Genomic DNA, 22273 nt, shown 5'->3' with positions numbered 1-22273 from the left:
TGTTTGGATGAGAGTAGTTCCAGCAAGCAGAACTTGGCAGCTTCAGCCATTTTAGTCAAGGTTACAAGAAAGGGGAGCTGGGTGGTAGCAGTGCACACCTTTAATTCCAGCACTCAGAAGGCAGAGGCAGGAGGATCTCTGTGGGAGGCCAGCCTGGCCTACAGAGTGAGTGAGTTCAGGACAGCCAGGGCTACACAGAGAAAGCCTTTCTTGAAAAAACCCCAAACAAATAAGAAACAGGTTATAGTCCCAGAAGCCAGTTAAAAGAGAAAAGCTGGGGGTGGGGGGCTGGAGAGATGGCTCAGTGGTTAAGAGCACCGGCTGCTCTTCCAGAGGTCCTGAGTTCAATTCTCAGCAACCATATGGTGGCTCACAACCATCTGTAATGAGATCTGGCGCCCTCTTCTGGCGTGTGGGCATACATGCAGACAGAATGTTGTATACATCACTAAGCAACACACTGTACATTAGTTAATCCCCCAAGTGACTTTTTTTTTTTAAATTCTTTTATTCTTTTTTAACAAACGGCCCCAGGGATAGGGGACCAGGGGAAGAGAAGAGGGGAAGTGAGGCTCCAGACCCACAACCCCTCCCCATCCACCCCTTTCCCCCTTATATATTTATAATCTATATACAAGCCCCGGGGGGTTGGGGTCAAGGGGAATTCCCTCAGCGGGGTGGGGGCAATCCAGGCTCCTTGTCCCCCCGGGACCCAGGCTCCTCTGCTCTTCGGGGAGGCCCTTCTCGAGAAGGTGGCCCTGTCCGTTCCCAAGGCTTCGGCATCCAGCGCAGGGCATCTGGTGGGGAGGCCTGAGGATAGGCACATGCGGAAGAGTTAAGTCACCAATCCTTCAGCAGCTCAGAAGGGAACCTAAGCTAAGGCTGGGGTCACAAGGTTTCTCCTTCACCTGCTGGTAGAGGTCAATGCGCTGAGTTCGGAATACTCCACTGTAGGTGGAAGGTGGGGCCTTGAGACGGGAATTGAGACCAGAGAAGGGCCTAAAGGAAGAAATTTGGTTAAGGCAAGCCCAAGACCTGTCCTGGTTTCAAAGAAAACTCCTGAGGATGCAGAGTCTCTATATTCCTATTTACCTTCCAGTTGGGGGAGTCCGAGATGACCCAGGACCACCAAGGTTGCTGCTGAGCTTGCGATAATCCTGGAAAGGCTTTAGTTCTACTGGGTGCAGCTGAAGATAAAAGACGATTCACCCTATGAACCTCCAGTCTGATCTATTCACCCTTTTTCTTCCTTTTTTGGGGGGACAGACCCTGAATCTCTCTACCTCGCCATCTTTCAAAATCCACTCAAACGTGGACTACTGAGTCCTTCCACCCAACAGCCACCTCACTGCTCAGCCGCTATTCCCCACACCTCACCTCTGCTCGCCCCAAGCTAGGGGGGAAGGGCCTGGCAGATGAAGGCAACACCCGAGTAGCAGGAGCAGGTGGGGGCCGCACGGTCAGGCTGGGGGGCTGCAGAGCAGGACCCACAGGTAACAGAGAAAGAGGGGGTGGAGCAGGAGGTGGCGCTGGTGGCAGGGAGCCAAAGTTTACCACTGGCAGCTGTGACTCTACCACAGGCAGAAGCATCTGCAACAAGAACCCCAGGGAGCCCATTAGGGCAGCAAGGCACGTGAGAAAATTCAACTAAGTCAGGCGAAGGAGTGGAGATGACAGATACCTGCTGAGCAGGGGCCCCTGAGGGAAGGAAGCCACTCTGACCACCTGGCTGCAAAGGAGTGGAGTAGAAATCTGACGGGGACGGGAGGTCCTGGCGTACCTGTTGGGAGACGGCAGGGAAAGTCACCCCCAGGTTGTAAACTGGTCAAGTCCCCCATGAGCGCCCTCCCCGCTGCCCTAGCAGCCGCCCACCTCATACCTGAAGCAAGGGTGGGTCAGGCAAGGGGCTGGGGCAGAAAGCTGCAGAGTAGAAGAAGGAAGGTGGAGGGTAGAGAACTCCTCCAGCAGGCAACTTCCCCAGCTCTGTGGTTTGCAGTGCTGAGAAATCCACAAACTGGCCCTTGAGAGCTACCCCAGAGAGCAGTGCCGAGGGAGGGGCTGGACCTGGGGGTAGATACAGGGGCTGTGACCTGGAAAGAAGTTAGGGAGGAGATGTTATTCTTAGTGTGAGTGATACCTTAACCTATTATTTGGTACCCTCGCCCCTGGAATCCATCTCTATTTCCTTCAGAGGTCTGTAGGAATCTAGTTTTACCTGTACTGGTGCAATGAGGGTGTCCCAGGACGGAAGCCTCCGTTGTTGGGATGTAACTGAGAGTCGATGGCACCCCCAGAGACCTGATGGAGAACAGCAAGGCAGAAGCAGTTCCAATATCTTTGATCAAGAAAAGGTAACCTGGGGCTGGATACACACAGCAGTGGTAGAGAGGGGGCTTCTCTGCCGCCCGAGCCCCAGGTCTGTGCTCTAGCAGTGTGGTGGGTAACCCTGGCTGTCAGCAGGACTGAGTAACACACAGGCGACAGGAAAGTGCACTTTCCACCTCAAAGTGGGCAGCACCATCCTACAGGCCAAGGGCCTGGATAGAATCAAAGTGAAAAAGTAACAGAGGAGCCTGGTGGAATCCCAGTTCCTAGGAAGGGGACAAGCATCAAGTTCAAGGCCATCTTGTACTACAGAGTAAGCTCAAGGCCAGACCCTGTCTCACAATGTGAGAAGAGGGCAGGAGTGGGGGCTGCAGAGATGGCTCAGCTGCTAGAACAGGCACAACAGCATCTACAGCTCCAGCTCTAGGGAGATCAGCGCCATTGGCCTCCATGGGCACCTGCGGTCATGTACACACACCCACTGAGTACATGCAAGGCTGGTTATCTGCACTAGCTGCTCTTCCAGATCTGGTCTATCCTCAGCACCCACATGGTGGCTTATAACCACCTGCAACTCCAGTTCCAAGGGGATCAATGTCTTCTTATGGCCTCTGTGAGCACTGTATACGCATGGTGCAGACAAATACAGGCAAAAACAAAAATCTCTTTTTCGAAACAAGGTTTCTCTATGTAGCCCTGGCAGGCCTGGAACTTGCTCTTATAGATCTACCTGCTTCTGCCCTTCCCAGCGCTGCCTACATGTCTGCCTGCACACAGGGAGGGCACCAGATCTCATTACAGATGGTGTGAGCCACTGGGTGGTTGCTGGAATTGAACTCAGGACCTCTGGGAAACAGGCTCTTAACCTGAGTCAGCTCTCCAGCAGGCAGCTGATCTGTCTCACCACAAAGAACCTTCAAACCACAGGTCTTAGGTATTGCCAAAGCAATAGAAAATCTAACACATGCCATCAAAAACAAAAACAAATTCCTGAGCAAAAGCCTTAACCACCCTACCCACTGCAGGAAAAAGAAAAACATACAACAAAATGTTTTATAATTAACCAACTTCAGGGCAAGAGACACCGCTCGGCAGGTAATGCACCTGCTGCTGACCCAGGTAACCTGGTGGAGAGGACGGCACCCTCTGCTGACCCAGGTCACCTGGTGGAGAGGACGGCACCCTCTGCTGACCCAGGTCACCTGGTGGAGAGGACGGCACCCTCTGCTGGCAGATGTAGCGCATGCACGGGCACACACATCTGCTGGGTATGTTGGTAGAGCGCATCTTTAATCCCAGAACATGGCAGACACGTGGAAAACATCAACAACAGGGGAAAAAAAGAGTAGAAAGGGGGCAAATGATGAAAAACGGCGCTTACTTGGGAACTGGGAGGTCCAGGGCTGCCATAGAAGACCTCAGTGTACAGGCGCTGACCTGAAGGGCTGGGCTCTGGACCACAGGGCCCAGAACCCAGGCTCTTGGCCTGTGGCTCAGTAGAAGGAGAAGCGCTCGGGAGCAGCTCCCAGTCTCTGGATATGGGAATGGCCTGGCCAAAAAAAGCCTTGTCAAGAAGGAAGTCTGACATTCTACATCAGCAGTCCTCAACCTGTGGGTTGTGATCCCTTTAAGAGTTGAATGACCCTTCCACAGGGGCTTCATACCTAATATTTACATTACTATTCTTTTAAGATTTATTTCATATACAGTGTTTTGTATGGGTGCATTCTTGCATCCCGGAAGAGATCTCATTCTATATAGCTGTAAGCTGTTATATAGTTGCTAGAAATTAAACTCGGGACCTCTGAAGAACAGCCAGTGCCCTTCACCTCTGAGCCCCCTTAACAATAGCAAGATTAGTTACTAAGTAGCAACAAGATAATGTTATTCTGTGGAAGCCCCCACCACATGAACTGCATGGGGGGGGGCTGTGGCACTAGTAAGACAGAGGACACCACTGGTCTAGATGCTCATCATTACTCCCGTGTCTCGTCATCAGAGTTCACGGGCCTTCCCACCAAACTCACAGCCCACCTACCTCGGTAACTGATGTCGCCAACTCTTTCTCTCCTTTTAAAGTGTCTCCTACCACTAGGCACAAGTCTGAGTCCTGTAACATGGGGGGAGGAGGATACAGGATAGTCCCACAATTCAAACCCCCATCCCACCTGTCATCACTCTCCATACCCAACCCAGGATACGCCCAAGTTCAGCCCATTCAGACCTTGTTGGTAGTGCCAAACTCAACTTGAGAGCCAGATCGGTGGGCTGGCCGGAGGGGGCCTGGCTCTGGGCCTCGGTCTGTGCGTTGCGATCGTTCTGTTCCTATGGGGCCAGGAGGCAGAGGCTGCTCCCGGGGCAGCTCCTAGATTGGAGAACAACAAAGTACAGTTGGTGGGTGACAGAGGGAAAAAAAATCCAAGAAATCCCACTACATACTGACAAAGAAAGGCTGACAGACACGGTCAGGTAAGTTTTTTACCTTTCTGTCCCCATCATGGGGAGCAGGTGGCCGTCTCCTAGGAGGTTCAGAGGGTTCAGAGCCAGATGCACCCTCACCGGAAACAGTATTCAGGGGTGAGGGTCCTCCAGGCCGCTTGGGGGGTCCCTCTGCTGACCCCTTAAGTCCTCCATCAGGGGAACTTCGTTGGCTACAGGGACCTGATGACACTTGAGAATCTCCACTGAGGTCCACCCCACTGTCAGACTGACTCATCTAAGGAGTGGAGGAGAGGTCAAGTTAAGAGCAGAAAACACCTAATGCCTAACACGTACCTCAACACACTGAGAAAAGGAGATTCAGGACAGATGAGAAAACATGAACAACACTCAACAAAAATCACTGTCACCTCCTAACCCACTCACCTCTGTGCCTGCCACATCCTCAAAGGGGCTCAGGGGCTCCATCCAGGGCTCTATGGAGCCGGGCTGGTAACTCTTTCGGCTTGTGGCTAGAGAACATCAACCAGGAAGCAGGCAGTGAGAAAACAGTTCTGAGGCCCACCTCACACCCTGCCCCCAATTCCAGTCTCTCCCCTGCACCAGCTCTACCCACCATTATGTAAACGACTCCAGATGTGGGGGGTCAGGGCCTCTGCGCCCGAATCTCTGGACTCTCCCTGAGGGCCTGGGACCTCAGGCTTAGAGCCTAGGAATCCCGAGCTAGGAGAAGCTGGCACAGACTCCTAAGGAAAGAAAACCCAGAAGGGCAAAACACAAATAAGCTGGGGCTGAGTGGGGAGCAGCAGCAACAGGGGAGACAGATCCATGGGAGACAAGTGGTGACCGCTAACGAGAATCTGGGGTGAGGGCTCACAACAGAAAGCATAACCAAGAGCCTTCAAAGGTGAGAGTGCAATGAAACCCCATCTCCAGCCCCATCCCTCACCTCCTGCAGCAGCTCCGGTTTTCGGGGTGGCCGCTCCCGCCGTTTCGGGGGGAAGGGATTAACCCCGGCAGAGTCCCGGGGAGTCCCGCCCACCCCCCTCACCATCGGCCCTGGCTCCTCGAAGTGGGGGTCTGGGGAAAAGGGGAAAACTGTCAGCATCTACCTCATTCTACCACCGACCCTAGCTTGCTCTCCCAACTCCACCTCCCAGTCCTTCCAGCTCTACTCATGGCTGAACCCAATAACAGGGCCCCCAGGCCGAACTTATGCTCCCCACTCCAGCACCTGACCTTTGGGGATGAAGTCATTCACACCTGCTTGCCCCCAGCTTACCAGAACTGATGTCGTTGCTGGCCCTTGGGGGGTCATAACGGGTTGGGGGCCGAGGGGAGGAGCCCTGAGGGGCTTGGGGAGGCCCAGGCTTAGGCCTTGGGTGCCCCCCTGGTGCAGTTACATTTCCTTGGCGGCTGCTAAGTTGGGCCAGAGCCTGTTGGATGCCAGCCGGGTTGCTGTGGATAACTTGGTCCAGGCGGAAGACAGCAGAACTGCTGGGGGGCGGTGGAGGAAGAGGAAGCCCCGGGGCTCGCTCCTCGGGAGGCCGGCTGGAGAAAGCAGAGCATCAGCTCCAGGGCTCACTAAAGTCTTATTCTGTCCTACAAGTCAAGCATCTGTTTTCCAGCTTCTCCACTGGTACCCTGCTCTCTCCCGATAAAACCCTTTCAAAGTTTTGTTTACCGAGTGGGAAAACAAGCATGAGGACTGCCAACTCTTCCGCTCACTAACTGCCCTTAGCAAGATGGAGGAATTATGGCACCTCTTGATGCCTGACATATCTACATGTCCCCAACTCCCTGGCACCCACCCTCACCTGACATCCCCTCACCCCAGCAACTCTAACGGTTAGCAATCTACCCTCACCCACCTTCGGTTCTTGGGAGAGGGCCAGCTCCTCTTATCCCCTCGTCCTGGGCCGGTCCGTCCCCCAGGGCCTGAACCACCACCACCACTGCCACCACCACTGCCAGTCTTGCCCCCAGGGCCTGGGCGCCGGTTTTGACGATCCATGCCTGGCCGCTGACTTGAGAAGCTCCGCTTGCTCAAATCCTTGGCTCGCTGGCTCAGCTCTCCGCGAGACATGGTTGAAATGCCTGGTCCAGACCCACCTGCACTGCCCCCAGGAGTCCCCACAGCTTTAGAGGTCATAAGTGCTGCTGGGGGAGTCTCCTTGTCACCCCGGCGCTCACTGGCAAAGTCGCTGCTCTCTGATGCAGTCTCCCATTCCTCATTGGCTTGGTCAGAGTTCTGGTTTGACAGATCAGGAGATTTAGCAGCTGTGCGGCGAGGGGGCGGGGGAACAGTGACTGTTGCCAGAGTCTCCTCGGGTCCAGGGGTAGAGCTTGGAAGGGTTAGGGAAGGGGGCTTGACATCAGCTCCTCTGGCTGCATTTTCACGTTCTTGTTTCAGCCTCCGGAAACGAGGGGGTTTGTCCTGCTGCTGAGCCCTGCCATGTCTCCTCCGTCGGGGTCGCTCCCCATCTTCCATGCCTACACCTATGTTGCCAGCTCGAGACATGGGGGACAGGGGCCCTGAAATCAGCTTCTCTTTCAAGGGGTCCTTACTTGGGGGCAAAGGACCTGTCGGAGGCTTCTTTGGAACCATAGACTTGGCTGGAGGGCTCCAGCCTGAGCAAACAGGAGGAGGAGGCCGCCCCCCACCTCGGCCACGACGTGATGGCACTCCTCTTGGAGTGAAGACACGGCCACCCCGGGCAGTAGAGAATCGGGCTGGGGCTGGCGATGGGGGAGCTCCTGGTGGTGGTGGGGCAAGGGGGACCTGAGCAAGTACTCCCTCCTTGGGTGGGGGGGCTTCCTTGTCAGAGGGGGCCAGGTCACTCTCATGCGTCTCACTGCCTGTTTCAGAACCACGCTGGCGGCGTCTTTTGGGTATTTCTTCATACTCTGAACCCTCACTTCGCGTCTCACTGGCAGTGCGGCCTCGGGGAGCAGAAGGGTGGTTTGGTCCCCCTGCACCACCGCCACGCCCGTCATCTCCTCGGAATTCCCGGTAACTTCGGAATTCTCGGCTCCGGGCTCCCCGACCTCGGCCTCCATAGGTTCCCCGAAAGCCCCTTCCTCTGGCAAAATACTCGCCTCGGCCACGACCCCGGCACGATGTAGGACCTAGTCTTTCATAGGAATAGTCCCTCCGAAGCCTAGGAGCAGGAGAAAGATTCCCCCCCGGTGGGGTCTCCTTGGGGCCCACCTTCCCCTTAGCTGTCTTGAGTGGATCTGGCTTTGGAACCTTGGGGGTCTCATCCCCCTGTTCTAGGGATTTAGGAGGCAGTTCGTCGACTTTGACAGGTTGTGGCGGTTTCTTTATAGGCCCAGCTCGGCGAGGAGGGACACCTGGCTCCTCTGGAGGGATCCCACGACGACAGCTGCCTGGGCGAGGGCCCCATCGAGTCTCCGTACGATTTTCTCTGCGTGGTGGTGGTGGTCCTTGGCCTCCACCTCCAGCTCCACGGGCAGGCTTTCTGCCTGCTTCTGGTCCTGACACCTGTGGCGGTTCCTCCTTGGGGGGTTCCTTCTTGGGTGGTGGAGCTTGTATCTTGGCAGCCTCATCATTGCCCGGGGCCCAAGGTAGTGGACGGGGTCCTGGAGGAGCTGGCTCCTCCAGAGGGAAGCGAGAGATTGGGGGCCCAGGGGCTCCGTTCTCAGGAAAACCGGGATAATTAGCCAGATAAGGTGGGGGCGGAGGTACTGGAGGAGTCTCGCTCCTGAGGAGAAACAGAAGTCTGTCAGGATGAGGATGAGCACACACTCAGTGCATTCTGACCTAGACACTCCTTTCCCCTGGACTCCCCGTCTCCTGAGATAACCCTGGCACATGGTCAGGCCGCAGTTCCTCCCTAGCAACTCACCTCATAGTCTTGTCGTCCTCATCTGCTGCCTGGCGCAGAGGTGAGGTGAGAGGGCGAGGGTCAGTAGGTGTGGTGGTAAAGACGTCTCCTACCCAGGCCAACTTGGGGTCTACTGGTGGGGTGCCCCGTTCCCGTAATAGAGGGGGTGCATGGCGTTCAAATGGCTCTGAGCTTGAGCCCCCACTGTCTGACCGTTCCCGGGGAACCAGACCTAAGAAAACAAAGAAACTACCCTGTCAGGCTTTCCACACCAACGTTATCTTCCCTTTGCACACAGGCAGCACCTGCACCTCCTGTTCTCTAAGTCTGGGTTTTCTCTTTTCTTGTGAAAACAGTCAAGCACTCAGCTCCCCTATGAAGTAATCAAGCCCCTCAAAAACCATGCCCAATGAAGGACCTTGGTTTACCTCTTCCCCAAGCCTATTCTCACAAGACCCTCAGAAGGACTAAGCAGAGACACCATTGCAGCAATCTGTCATACAAAGTATCTCCTCCTGGAACAGGGAGCTCCCCACCACTCCAGTGGACCCTTACCAGAGGGATGCACACCAGGAGGGTAGAAGTCCAGAGGGGGCCGGCCCTGAAGAAGTCGAGGGTCCACATAAGGAGGAATCATCATCCAGCGGGGATCAAAGTTCATTGGAGGCATTGGTGGGGGCCGGCCCAGAGCACCTGGGTACAGGGCTTTGGGGGGTGGGGGTGGTGCCTGTGGGGCAGGTACAGCTCCCAGGGTCACAGGCTGTGGTGGTGACGGGGGCACTGGGGCAGGAGGGGCAGTGCCTTGTTGCTGCTGCTGCCACTGCTGCTGCTGCTGCTGCTGCTTCAGGAACTGCTCCTGCCAACAACAAGTCAGGAGAGAGTTACCAGTTCACAGCCGAAGGCATGACAAACACACACGGGGTGGGTGGACCAGGAACACAGTCAAAAGGTGAACACTGCTTGAAGACGGCAGAGAGACAACAGCCTAAAAGGGAAGAACTTGACCTCACCTGTTGCTGCCGCTGGAAGCGAGGTGGCAATGACTTCTGGTATTTTGGGTAGCCCAAGCCCTGGCTGGGAGGCTGGCGAGTAGGACCAACCCCATCACCCTTGGGTTCAATCTTTGGGGCTGGGGGTGTGGTGGGTGGAGGAACCTCTTCTGGTGGTTCAGGGCCCTCTTTTGAAGGCAGTTGGGGTTCCACTGCATTAAAGAACAGAGTGAGTAGGTTCAGTTCATTAAAACAGCTAAAAAATTACCCAGAAATTCCAACCCCCAACCAAATACCAACTATATTAAAGCCCATCCTGTCTAAGACCTGGGAAAACACCTCAAGGCCTCAAATACTTCTGTGAAACACCAGAAAACGCTTTGCTCCACTTTGGGTGCTACAAAAACGCTTTAGATCCTCTTCCCAGATATCCCAAACAGAACCCCTTCTTTCCCTACCACCCACAGCTCTCTTCCCATGACACCATCTTTACTACCCAGCATCCTCACAGGACGAGCACCTAGCAGCCTATTCCTTTCTGCATACCTGAGCTGGCTTCGAAGCTGCCACTGCTGGTGCTACTGGCAGTGCCACCACCACTCACCAGAGTGGGAGCTGGAGCCACACCTGGACTGGGGGTGGACTGCACAGGAGGGGCTTGTGCTGGCTCTTCAGGTTCTTTCTCTGGCGCTGGGGCTGACGGCAGAGCTGGAGGAGCAGGGAGTTCTTTGGGGACTGCAGGTGATAGAGCTGGGGCAGGAGGGGTAGCAGGTGGGGCTGCAGGCTCTGCTTTGAGCCGCTTGTCAGGCGCCCCAAACTTTTCATCGAGTCGCTTGAGCTTCTCGGCACAGGCTGCCCGGCGCTCCTCCTGCATGCGGCGCTCTTCCTCTTCTCGTCGCCTCCGGGCACGCTCCACTGCCAGGGAAATCTCTGAGGAAGACTGCTTCCGACGCTGCCGCCACGCCTCATCCTCATCTTCGGGGGCTGGGGGTTTGCAGGGAGGACCCCCACGGTCCTGCAACAGGTATCAGTCATTCTACCTTCTACCTCTTTCAAAGACCAATCAACAGGAAGCGGCAGGCCATGAAGTTACAGGTCTCTGTGGGTGGAGGCGAACTCCTCATCCTCACCGTTCCTTTAGAGACCTAAACAACGCAGGCCTTCCTTCCCAGCATCCCAACTCATCCCCCACCCCCAGAACCAAATGTTCCCAAGTTTTCCTGAGATACTGGACAGCCCCCTCGCTTCTTGTTATTACTGCTTATTCACCATTCCTGATGCCTCCCACAACTGACCCTCTCAAGCCCTCACTGTAGATACTCACTGGGTATTCCCCAGGGGGGCCCCAGTTCCCCACAGGTCCCCGGTGAGGTGGAGGTGGGGGAGGTTTTGGGGTAGCAGGAGCGGGCTCCGGTTCTGGGGGCCTTGAGTTCTCTGTCCAGGCCGTCTTGGGAGGGGGTGGCTCACTGCCAGGAGAAGTGCCCTTTTTGACATCTGCTTCAGGTTCCTCAGCAGCAGCTGACTGGGAATCCTTGCTGTTGATAAACCAGTGTGTTTAAACTCAGCCCTCCAGGAGTCTATGTAACAGAAAAACAAGCCCCCTTCTCTCCTCTGGTGCCCTAACTCACTTGGACTCAGCTCCTTCCTCATCAGAGTCTCGCCCATCTTCCTCATCGCTGAACTTGAGTTTTTCAGTGTAGTCGACCTCCTCATGGGCTCCTGAGGTGAAAGAAAGCTGACAGTAGGCAAGCCAAGCAGTCTGTGCTCCAATCTCAGATACTTTCCCCAAATAAAACCCATCTTCTGAACTACAACAGCAAAATGAACCAACACTAACCACGCCCACCCAGCCAGCCTTCAGCTGCTGCCCAAGCCCTGGCATCCTCACTCCTCTCAACGCTGTGCAGCATTTGGCCTCTACCATGCATCCCTTCCATGCCCGCTGCTCTCTCAGATGACCCACCATTTCTTTGTCAGATTTTACTTTTTAAGATCCAAATTTACCTGCCCAACCATCATCATTTTCCTGGTCCAATTGGTCAAATTCTTTGAGATTATCCTCTTTAAGAATAGAAGGCCGACCCACAGGCTCTACAAGGCGCATTGGCGGCCCTGAGCCCCGGGGGCCCGCCACGCGAGGAAAACGGCTGTGTATGGAGAGAGAGAGAAAAAAAGTGTGGGGGGACACAATATTAAATACAGTATGTAGTAGAACTGCATACAAACTGAACCTCCTGGGTACAAACACATCTTCCCAAGCAGCTTATTAACACTGTCCCCAGGAACAAACTCAGAATCTGATTGCTTACCCAGGCCCATCTGGAGTCGGGTATCGATAAGGCCCCTGGGGTCCGTAGGGCGGAGGGAATGGGAGATATGGGGGATACATCTGCAAAAGGGCCCAACAATCGCTGCTAAGAAGATAGATAGCTGCCAACCCTTTAAACACATCCTCCTCCCAACCCCATCTCACTGGGGTCCTTTTTTTTTCTTCTTCAAGACAAGGTTTCTCTGTGTAGGCCTGGCTATCCAAGAACCCACTCTGGCAGACCAGGCTGGCCTTGAACTCACAGAGCTCCATCATCCTTTCATCTGGAGTGCTGGAATTAAAGGCTAAAGGCTTACACCACTCCCTACCACTCCCCGAACTGGGGTTTACTTTCTGCCTTCTAAAGACTAAATCCTGACTCCCCACCACCAGACAGAGTTTCTGTATAGCCCTGGCTGTCCTGTAACTCCCTCTACAAACCAAGCTGGTCTTAAACTCACAGCAATCTGCCTACCTTTGCCTCTCAAGTGCTGGGATTAAAGGTGTGAACCACCAATACCCTGCCTAAATCTTGACTACTTAACCCTCTGGCTTTTAGTGAAACCACTCCAAGACTGGATAGCCAAACTCACAAAGGGCGGCATCATTCCGCGGTAGGGAGGGAACTGGGGTGGACCCGAAGGCTGCAGCCCACCCCGGGGATCATGACCATGATGAAGTTTGGAGTCCGGGCCCTCCAGTTCATCAGGGCCACGCCCACCTCCGTCCCTCCAAGTTGTAGAATCTGTATTTTGAAAAATGTGAAGAGGGGGAAAAGAGAAGTTATTACCGATTGGGAGCAAGTGGATGCATCAAAAATGATGGGGAGGAACATTAGTAACACAACATTTAGCTCCTCCACGGACCAGACGCTAGCCTGGCTATGCTAGGCGGTCACTCACTTTGGGGGCGGAGGCTTGGTCCGGGCCCAGACGACTGTTCGGCAGACTCCCTTTCCTTGGCAGCCTTGTCCTGGTCGCCAGCCGCCTGCAGGGTCGGAAATTCCTCTCGAGAGAATCGCGACAGTAGGCTTGATGCCCTTCCACCTGTTGAAATGAGAGCACGAGTCAGACAGAGTTCGCTTCCTGAGCGTGCTCATACAGTGGAAGGCTCTGGGTCCTGGGAGGATGAGATTTAGACAAAGGCCCCGGAGCTTTACTGCCGGAGTGAGTGCAGAATGCAGGGCTCCCGTATGACAGTGATCTCACACTTTCTTTTTGGGTTTTCAAGACAGGGTTTCTCTGTAGCTTTGGAGCCTATCCTGGAACTAGCTCTTGCAGACCAGGCTGGTCTCGAACTCACAGAGGTCCACCTGCCTCTGCCTCCTGGCGACCTCCAACACTCTTGAACTCACCATCCCCATGTGCTCCATGGGTGACACTGGCTTGTGCCCAGGACTTTACCCCGCTTGGAACCGAAGGAGTGTTCTGGAGAAGCAAAGGTAATTAATAATGGTCACGAGGAGGGAAGAGTAAGCATCATTCTTCCTCCAACCCCTCCAGTTCTCCAGGCACCTCTGGGGCTGTTGGGGGTCGTTTCGGCTGGTTGGAGGCAGGCGTCTGTGAAGCCGGCAGTGGCTGCGATTCCGGCGGCTGAGCGGTTGAGGCATCGGAACTGGGGGAATAGCAGGACGGAAAGGTTATCCATACTCTGAGATGCCTCTCCCTTCGTTCTCCCACTGATACAAAGTTGGAGCTAACCCTAGACCATCACTATCATCTACAAATACTAGGAACAAACTAGCTCTCAGACAGGCTCTTTCTTCTTGCTCTCTCCCCGTCTGTCTAAGCTTAAGGCTACATTCCTTTGTCATCTAACAGAAGAGGTGCAAAATGCGCTTCTGTCTCTGGTTCTCATTTGTCTGGAACAGACCGCGCTTTAATATTTTCTCAAGTTCGAAGCTAAAAGACTCATTCATCATTCTAGGTTCCCCAGGCCTCTACCTCTTGGGGTCGGACTGCTCCTGTTTGCTTGCCCATCCTGTTCCGTCTTTCGGCACTAGTGAGACATTGGGGTCATTGCCTTTGTTCTCGGCTTTCAGGCTTGGAAGGTTGGCTGGGGGTGGCATACGCCGGGCAATGGCAACTTTTCCGAGGCTCTGCAGGCCATGTCGAGGGGCAACTGAAGCAAAGGTGGAGAAAGGGTCAACAGTATCTCACAGGGAAGACCTAGCAGTCCCCATTCAGATCCCACTTAGACTACCCTCAGCATTCTACTACCTTTTCACTACAGATTTCTCTCAGAAGCCATTCCACTACTCAATAATCTCCAAGCTTTCCCGACAAAGGTGAATACATTATAATCACTGCTTCTCTGTGGGACAGCTGATCCGGAGCCTGCGGGGAGCAAGCAGGTCCCAGATCTCTGCAAATCCACATTTCTTTGCCTCCGACTCTTACGCGTTCATGGACAAGGAACCAAAAACACGCCTTTGTGGGGAGGATGACTGGTGTTTTACCCAGAGCCCAGCACCCCCACCCAACACTGAAGATGAGACCAGGAGCTCTTCAGTGTTCCCCTGGTCTGTTTGCTACTTTTGTTCAAGGAGTCTACATCCAACACATGCTCAACCTTCAAACACTAACAACATCTTTGCGGGACCCTCACCGGCGGGTTTCTGGATCTCTAAGGACTTGCCCTTATACGTATCAAACAGGTTGAGCGAGGAATACTTCTTTCCATCCTTCCCCTTGGCAGTCGGCCCCGAGCGATCGGACATTGCGCTGGAAGCTCATTGAGTACGTTGGGTCCTGCAGGCACCTCCCCCAAAACGAGCCGGTGCCTGTGGGTCAGACAGTAGGCAGCTCAGATTCTGCCCCCTTCACAAACAAAAGTCTAGAAGCTCTCTTCATCTCTAGCTTGAGTAAACTACTATAGACTCTTAAGTGACCACAATCCACTCAGCCCCCATAGCCAGTCCTTTCTCCCTGACACATCCTGACAAAGAAAACAAATAAAACAATAGTATCTTCCTGATATAAAGGCGCTACCCTTTGGGCCACTTTATAAATGGCAGCAGCAGCCGGGAGATGGTGGCGCACACCTTTAATCCCAGCACTTGGGAGGCGGATCTCTGTGAGTTCGAGGCCAGCCTGGTCTACAGAGGGAGTTCCAGGTCAGGCTCCAAAGCTACAGAGAAACCCTGTCTCGAAAAACAAAACAGAAATGGCAGCTGCCTCTCTTGCTATCCGAAAAGCAATTGTCTTCCACTTCTCCAATAATCAGAGATACATGATAAAATTGGACAACCAAGTCCAAGCCCCAGAGAAAACCAGAACGAGGCACACAATTCCATCGAGCTTGTAAGAGAACTCAGGACTACCAACCTATTAGACACCAGCTCCCTAATCATGCCCCAGGGCTCTGTGTCCCAGGTCCCATTCCCAGCAGCCTTAAGTCCCATCTGGGGAGGTTTGAAGGAAGGTATGCTGGGAGGTTAAGGATTTTTATGAGCTTGCTATGCCAGACTGGGAGCTGGTGCCAGAATAAGCCTTACTAAACAACAGGGGCTCCACACACTGCCAGGCTGAACAAAACCCACTGTAAGCAGGATACTCCATCTATCATTCCTTAACTTGCCCCCATCTTGGGTCTTGGAAACAATGCTGCTCGCAGAAAAAAAAAACACTAGCGGACTCCGGTGTATTCTATGTAAAACCGAGGGGGAAAAAAGCATTATGAAGCTAACCTGAAAATACCCTGTACCCATGAGCCCAGAGAGCCCAAACTAGAACCAGCTTCATCTTCTATCCTCATGAAATCTCCCACAGGCAGTCAGTTCTTTTCTTAATAACCCTTACTCCCCAGGCAGGCCAAACGCTCCATCTCGGTGCATTCTAGAGCGACCAGGCAGTCATTTGTGGGTGGGAACGGTGTGGAGGAGAGATGGAAGATAGGAAGAAAGCAGGCAGGCACAGGATCAAAGCCCAAACCTGGGAAAGAACTTTACCATAAGCCCGAGACAAGGAGATGGGGGCTGCTCTACGGGCACAGAAGGAAACCAATCTGACATCTACGGTGAAAAACGGGGAGCAGAAAAACCGCAGAGCAGACAAATTTAAACTAATAAGAGAGAATCAACTAGAAAGGAGGGAAGGAAATAATATATGGGAGCAAGAATGGCTGAGAAGGAGGCAGCCTCAGACAGCCGGGAATAAAGGCGGTGAGCGGAGGAGATCCGGCTAGCAGGAAAAATGGAGAGAGCAGAGAGGCAGAGATGCTGGACGAAAGCAGGGCCCCGGAACCGGGGTGACTCGGCCCGAGACGCAGCAGGACGGGAACCATGGCGCCGGGCGGCAGCGCGGAGAGACCCTCCAAGGCGGCCGAAGGGTCCCGGATGGGCCGGGGGGCCCGGGGCGCCGGCCGGGCACTGCGGCCCGCAGCGGGGTAGTGCACCCGGGACGCGGCGACCGCACCGCCGTCAGCCCCTGGACCCTCCACAGCGGCCTGGGAGCGGCCGGCGCAGGCCGAGGGGGAGGGGCGGGCCGGCGGCAGGAGGACAAGATGGCGGCGGCTGATGGCAGCTTCTCCCCCGGCCCGCCGCCGCCGCCGCCGCCCCGCGCCGGAAAGGGCGTCAGCGCCCGGCTCGCCCAGACTCACCTGGCCGGGTGCGCGGGGGTCCGGAACCCGGGTTCAGAGGCTCCCCGGCGCGGATGGCGGCGGGGCGGGGGCGGATGGCGGCGGATGGCGCCGCGCTCGGCTCCTCCCGTCTCCCTCGCTCACTCCGCGGCTGGGCTCCGACTAACGGCCCATCCGGGCAACCGCCGCCCCCGGGAGCACCCCCCCGCCTCCCGCCTCTCTCCGCGGCTGGGCACGCCCCCTTATTTGCATAGAGGGCGGGCCCCTGTCTCCCCGACCCCTCCGCGTCTCAGGGCCGTCCCTCCTACTTTAAAAACGAAGGCCGTGTGCGGCGGATATTTGCATAAAGGGGAGGGACTTACGGACGCTAGGACGCCGGTTGGCTAGGGCGGCGCCTTGGCGTCGGCGGTTGAGACGCGTCGGCCCGGAGGAATGCCGGGCCGTTGGGCGCAGAATTTACACGACGGATGGTGGGAGGAAGAGGCGGCGCATGCGTGCTGTGTCCGCGGACGGGCTGAGAGCAAGAGGCGCAGGAAAAGGATGCTCGGCGCCCGACGCTTTCGGGCCAGAGGACGGGAAGAACTGCGACGAGCGGAAGGGATCACTTAGTGGAGGGAGGAGTTCACGTAGGCCCTGGAAGAGCCTCAGGGCTGGCGTCCATTCGGGGGAGGTGAACGCTTCAGGGAGGCGGGCTTTTCAGCCTGTCAATCACGTCATGCAAATGAGCGGCGAGGCGAGCCAATGAAAGGGCGCGGAGGACTGTATCGTTGACTTTCTCCGCTGAGGCGTTCTTCGAGCGGTTCTGGGTATTTGCATAATATATGCAAATCACTTGAACAAAGACGAGGGATGACCCACTCGTCCAAATTTTAGCAGTGAATAACCAAGGTGGACATTTAGTTTTATGCCCTGTAACTTTCAAAAAATATTTTATGGTTTATTGGCGATTTGTGTTCTTTCAACAATGAGTTTTAGTTTTAAAGGTAGTACTGCTCCCCCTCTTTGTTTCTTAGGACTTGACTGTAAAATCTTTGCGTCTCACCAGGCCTACTCAACATTTTCTTGCTAATTTTTTGATGTGTATGAGCGGCGCTCTGGCCTTTATGGGTGCTGTGCAGGCCAGAGGTTGACATTCGGAGGTCTCCCTTGTATATTCATTTTTTGAAACAGTCTTTCAGTGAATCTGGATAGTTGGTTGGGTGAGCAGATGGACTAGTCACTGAACTCCAGGGATCTTCGTGTCTCTGCACCCTTGTGCTGGAGTTAAATCCATGTGATCTGTTCAGCCTGTACCTGAGTTCATGAGATCCACACTTAGGAGGATCCCAGCTGCATAGCAAGTATTTCATCCACTGAGCCATTTCCCCGACCCCAGAACTGACTTTTTTTTTTAGATTTTTAATTTTTGTGTATGGATACATGTACACATATGCACCACATGGGTTCCTGGGTGGATCTCAGAAAACGATGTTGGATCCCCTAGAACTGGAGTTACAGGTGGTTGTGGACCCCCAGATGTAGCTGTTAGGAATGAAGTCCAGGTTCTCTGAAAGAAAAGTGCTGTTAACTGAGCCATCTCTCCAGCAACTATCAGTAACAGTTTGAAGTACCAGAGACAACATGGAATACTGTGGAGGTGAAGACACTCTGCCTATGCTGGTAAGAGCAGGGTGTAAGTGCTCTAGGAAACCTCAAGAAACATGCTGGGGGGGGGTGTGGAAACATAGAACTTGGCATCCACTTGGGATCCCAGTGCTGCAGAGACCGGGGCAGGTGGATCCCCTGGGGCTCACTGCCTGCCAGCCTAGCCTGGTGGACATCATCTGAGGGATGGCAGACAGCCAGGGTTGTCTCTGGCCTCCATGAGTACCAGCATCTCTCTCTAGCTCATGTAGGTAAGCAGAGGCCTGCAGCCTGTGCCTAGCTGATAGAGGTAAGCAGAGGTGTTGACAGAGGTTTCTGTCCCACCCAGTCCCACAGCCATTCAATCCCAAAGAAACACACAGTGGCCTACATTAATTATAAACTGGTTGGCTTATTAGCTCAAGCTTTCTTATTAACTAATCCTTACATCTTATAGTAACCCATAATTCTTGTCTGTTAGTCATGTGGATTGGTGTCTTTATCAGTGAGGCGTTCTCATCTTGCTTCCTCTGCGTCCAGATCATGACTACAGACTGAGCTTTTCTCTTCCCAGAATTCCCCTGTTCTGGTACCCCCCCCCCACCCTGCGCCTATACTTTCTGCCTGGCTACTGGCCAATCAGCATTTTATTAAACCAATACAACTAACAAATCTTTACAGCATTTCCCCCCTTTTTTTCTTTTCAAAACAAATACTCTGAGTCTATTCTCCTTTGTTTAGCTTTATTCCTGTTCATTATCCATAACAACTTGTAACCAACACTCTAAACAAAGAAATATCTGTACAAAGGTCTGCAGGCCTGTGCCTAGCTGATGTAGGTAAGTAAAGGAATCACTTGTCCAGTGCAGACAGTGACGACAAAAAGCTAGCAGGGCACAGTTAAGAATGAACACGTGCTTGTATTCTTCAAACACCCTACTTGGGGCACTGGGTACTAACCACTGTTTGAATTAAGTGCTTACAATAAGTTCTTTAAGTTTTTATTGTAAGCACCCCTTCTCCTCACTCCCTGTACACAGCAAAGACACTGGAACACAGACAGTTTGCCTCCCCAGTGGCATTTGTTGGGTTCTCCCTGCCTTCCCTGGCTTCCTGGAGAGCGGGGTTTGTTAGTCAGAAGCTTGCCAGACCACTTTGCCCACGTCCATTCTTTTTTTTTTTTTTTTTTTTTTTTGGTTTTTCGAGACAGGGTTTCTCTGTGGTTTTGGAGCCTGTCCTGGAACTAGCTCTTGTAGACCAGGCTAGTCTCGAACTCACAGAGATCCGCCTGCCTCTGCCTCCCAAGTGCTGGGATTAAAGGCCTGCGCCACCACCGTCCGGCTCCCACGTCCATTCTTTTGCACATTCCACAGTTGAAGAAACAATGTCGTTTGATGGCTCCAGCTCCTGAAGGTTCAGCTCAGCAGGGCCGTTTCAAAAGGTTTGCAACTGACCTTTCTGCTCTCACAGGCATTCGTGAATTCTAGATGATCTTCCGCCATTTCCACGCGGCCTGGTGGAGATGCTGCCTTGCCTGCTGCTAAAGGGACAGTTCCCCTAGTTTTACAGCTCGAGCATTTCCGTGGGAGCTCTGCTGTGACTGGTGCTAGCCCACCCATGGGATGCTGCCTCCCTCGGTGCTAGAACAGGGCCCAATGAGACACCTCTCTGGTGATCTCTCGCCGCTTTCAGTAGTGTGGGCTGAGCTGGCAGTGTGAACAGCACCGAGGTGGCAGAGGCAAGCTGCCTGACAGCCGAAGAGGAGCAGCAGACTGGATCCGTCCGAGGGAGCGTGTAGGCAGGGACAAGTATAAAGGATGGAGAGCAAAAGCAGAGGCCAAAGGGTAGGAATCTGTAGCCAACCAGAGAGGAGCTGGTGACACACCCCATGAATCCCAGCAGAGGCAGGCAGATCTCTGCGAGTTCAAAGCCAGCCTGGTCTACAGAGCAATTTCCAGGGCAGTCGGGGCTGCACACAGAGAAACCCTGTCTCCAAAAACAAAACATAAATAAGTAAATGAACAAATGAACCAGAGAGGAGAAACTTCTTCAGCCCAGTTACTGTAAGAGTTCCAGAGCTGTCAGGTTTTCAGGATGGGTCCTGGACACCCCCTGCCAACAGCTGTAATACTGCCTGGTCTCAAGAACTGGAGGATCCTAGGCTTATCTGCCAGGAAGCTGCGCTTCCAGGTGTTGGGAGCCCCGTGAGAGCTTTGCACTAGAGGGCGCCACTTGCTGACAGCGAGGATGAGACAAAATCAGCCAAACCCTGTACTTAAAGAGCTTCTTGCCAGCTAATAATTATCTAGGTAGAACAAAAGGACTGCTGGTTGGTACCATAATCCCAGCGCTTCCAGACCGAAGCACAGAGATCTTTCATGATTTCAAGCCAGTGTTGTTGGCTAACCCCACATTGCACCGCCAAAGTGTTGTTTTTACTTTTACTCTTTTGGGGGGCCCACCACCCAGCTCCCAGATAAATCATACATGGAGGCTTATTCTTACTTATAAATACCCGGCCTTAGCTTGGCTTATTTCTTGCCAGCTTTTCTTGATTTCAATTATTCCCAACTACTTTTTGCCGCTGAGCTTTTACTTTTCTCTTAATTCTTTTTTTTTTTTTCGAGACAGGGTTTCTCTGTAGCTTTAAAGGTTGTCCTGGAACTAGCTCTTGTAGACCAGGCTGGCCTCGAACTCACAGAGATTCACCTACCTTTGCCTCCCGAGTGCTGGGATTAAAGGCCTGCGCCACCACCGCCCGGCAGCCTTCTCTTAATTCTGCACATCATCTTACTTTCACTCTGACTCCCTGGCTGCCCCTAGGGCCTCCTCTTCTAGTTCTCTTGCTCCTTCCCCCCCCCAGATTCCTCCTCCTATTTATCCTCTCTACCTGCTAGCCCCGCCTATCCTTGCTCCTGCCTCGCTATTGGCTGGTCAGCTCTTTATTAGGCCCATCAGGTGTTTTAGACAGAGTCACAGCTTCACAGAGTTAAACAAATGCAGCATAAACAAAAGCAACACATCTTTACTGAGTTAAACAAACTATCCATGGCATAAACAAAAGTAACACACCTTAAGAGTATTCCACAACAGGCCAGGAGTTAAACAAACTATCCACAGCATAAAAGTAACACACCGTAAGAGTATTCCAGCCGGGCGATGGTGGCGCACGCCTTTAATCCCAGCACTTGGGAGGCAGAGACAGGTGGATCTCTGTGAGTTCGAGACCAGCCTGGTCTACAGAGCTAGTTCCAGGACAGGCTCCAAAGCCACAGAGAAACCATGTCTCGAAAAACCAAAAAAAAAAAAAAAAAGAAAAGAAAAGAAACAAGAGTATTCCACAACAGGCCAGCATACATTACAAAGTGAAACCTTGGCGGGAGGGAGAGAAGGGGGGTTGGGCACTGGAGTGATGACCATTGAGTGTGACTGATCTTGCAAAGGTCCAGAGCTCAGTTCCCAGCACCCAATCAGGTGACTCAAAAACCTCCTGTACAAAACCACAGAGAAACCCTGTCTCGAAAAACAAAAAAACAAAAACAAAAAACAAAAAAAACCTCCTGTAGCTCCAGCTTCTGGGAATTCTGTGCCTTTGGTATCCTAGGCACTTGTGTGCACACACACACATATACAATCAAAAATTAGTTTAAAAATTTTTCAGCCTTAGTTAGAAGCATAGTGTTGTGATAAAGAATGTGCTGGAGTTCCTCGGTTTAATTCCCAGCACCAAATAAAGTGTGTGTGTGTGTGTGTGTAGTATATGTTTGAGCTATGTTGTTGTCCTGGAATTCACTATATAGACCAGACTGGCTCCAAACCAACCCCAATCCCTCCTGAGGGATTAAAGGTGTACACCACCCATGCCCGGCTTATTCTTTTTGTTTTAACTGTGTGTATGTGTGTGGGGGTGCACATGAGTGCAGTGCCCACAGACAGCAGAAGACACCAGAACCTCTGGAACTGGAACCAAATTCGGGTCTTTTTTTTTTTTTTTTTTTTTTTTGTCTAGGGATTGAACTTAAAGACTCGTGTGTGCTACGCCTCTGGTCTTCGAGAGCAGTGTACACTCTTAACTGCTGAGCCTCTTTCTATCCCTCCACCCCTCACTCACTGAAGTTTTGCACAGTTACTGGATCTCTCTATGGGAATTACTGAGAAGGGTA

The 22273-nt window shown here is 53.3% G+C and overlaps 1 protein-coding gene and 1 non-coding gene across 5 annotated transcripts; both read right to left on the bottom strand.

Annotated features, from left to right (window-relative positions):
* Positions 1-469: 469 nt before the first annotated feature.
* Positions 470-16654, bottom strand: Prrc2a (proline rich coiled-coil 2A). Of its 4 annotated transcripts, none has more exons than XM_075979385.1 (31): positions 16509-16654; positions 14517-14691; positions 13853-14030; positions 13424-13523; positions 13264-13336; positions 12812-12955; positions 12503-12654; positions 11911-11990; positions 11606-11748; positions 11230-11320; positions 10926-11136; positions 10148-10616; positions 9623-9813; positions 9168-9468; positions 8634-8844; positions 6636-8489; positions 6047-6315; positions 5714-5844; positions 5381-5510; positions 5191-5276; positions 4808-5041; positions 4550-4690; positions 4364-4435; positions 3707-3874; positions 2216-2298; positions 1880-2090; positions 1682-1780; positions 1378-1590; positions 1093-1187; positions 909-999; positions 470-810 (listed from the first exon to the last, which is right to left on the bottom strand). In XM_075979385.1, exons 2-31 carry the CDS (start codon positions 14626-14628, stop codon positions 670-672), a joined length of 6474 nt encoding a protein of 2157 aa, XP_075835500.1. In that variant the 5' UTR covers positions 14629-14691; positions 16509-16654; the 3' UTR covers positions 470-669. The 4 variants fall into 4 exon arrangements, with proteins under 4 accessions (XP_075835500.1, XP_075835503.1, XP_075835502.1 ...); XM_075979388.1 differs by having other exon boundaries at positions 471-810; positions 9168-9462; positions 16509-16647; XM_075979387.1 differs by lacking the exon at positions 16509-16654 and adding an exon at positions 15598-15622 and having other exon boundaries at positions 471-810.
* LOC142855193 (small nucleolar RNA SNORA38) lies at positions 14221-14352 on the bottom strand. Its single transcript, XR_012911456.1, has one exon. It is a non-coding gene; the product is annotated as a small nucleolar RNA SNORA38 (small nucleolar RNA).
* Positions 16655-22273: the final 5619 nt, after the last annotated feature.

This window comes from Microtus pennsylvanicus, chromosome 7 (genome assembly GCF_037038515.1).
Source record: "Microtus pennsylvanicus isolate mMicPen1 chromosome 7, mMicPen1.hap1, whole genome shotgun sequence".
NCBI lineage: Eukaryota > Metazoa > Chordata > Mammalia > Rodentia > Cricetidae > Microtus > Microtus pennsylvanicus.
The sequence above is the reverse complement of the archived record's forward strand: the minus strand, read 5'-3'. Positions and strand labels throughout refer to the sequence as shown.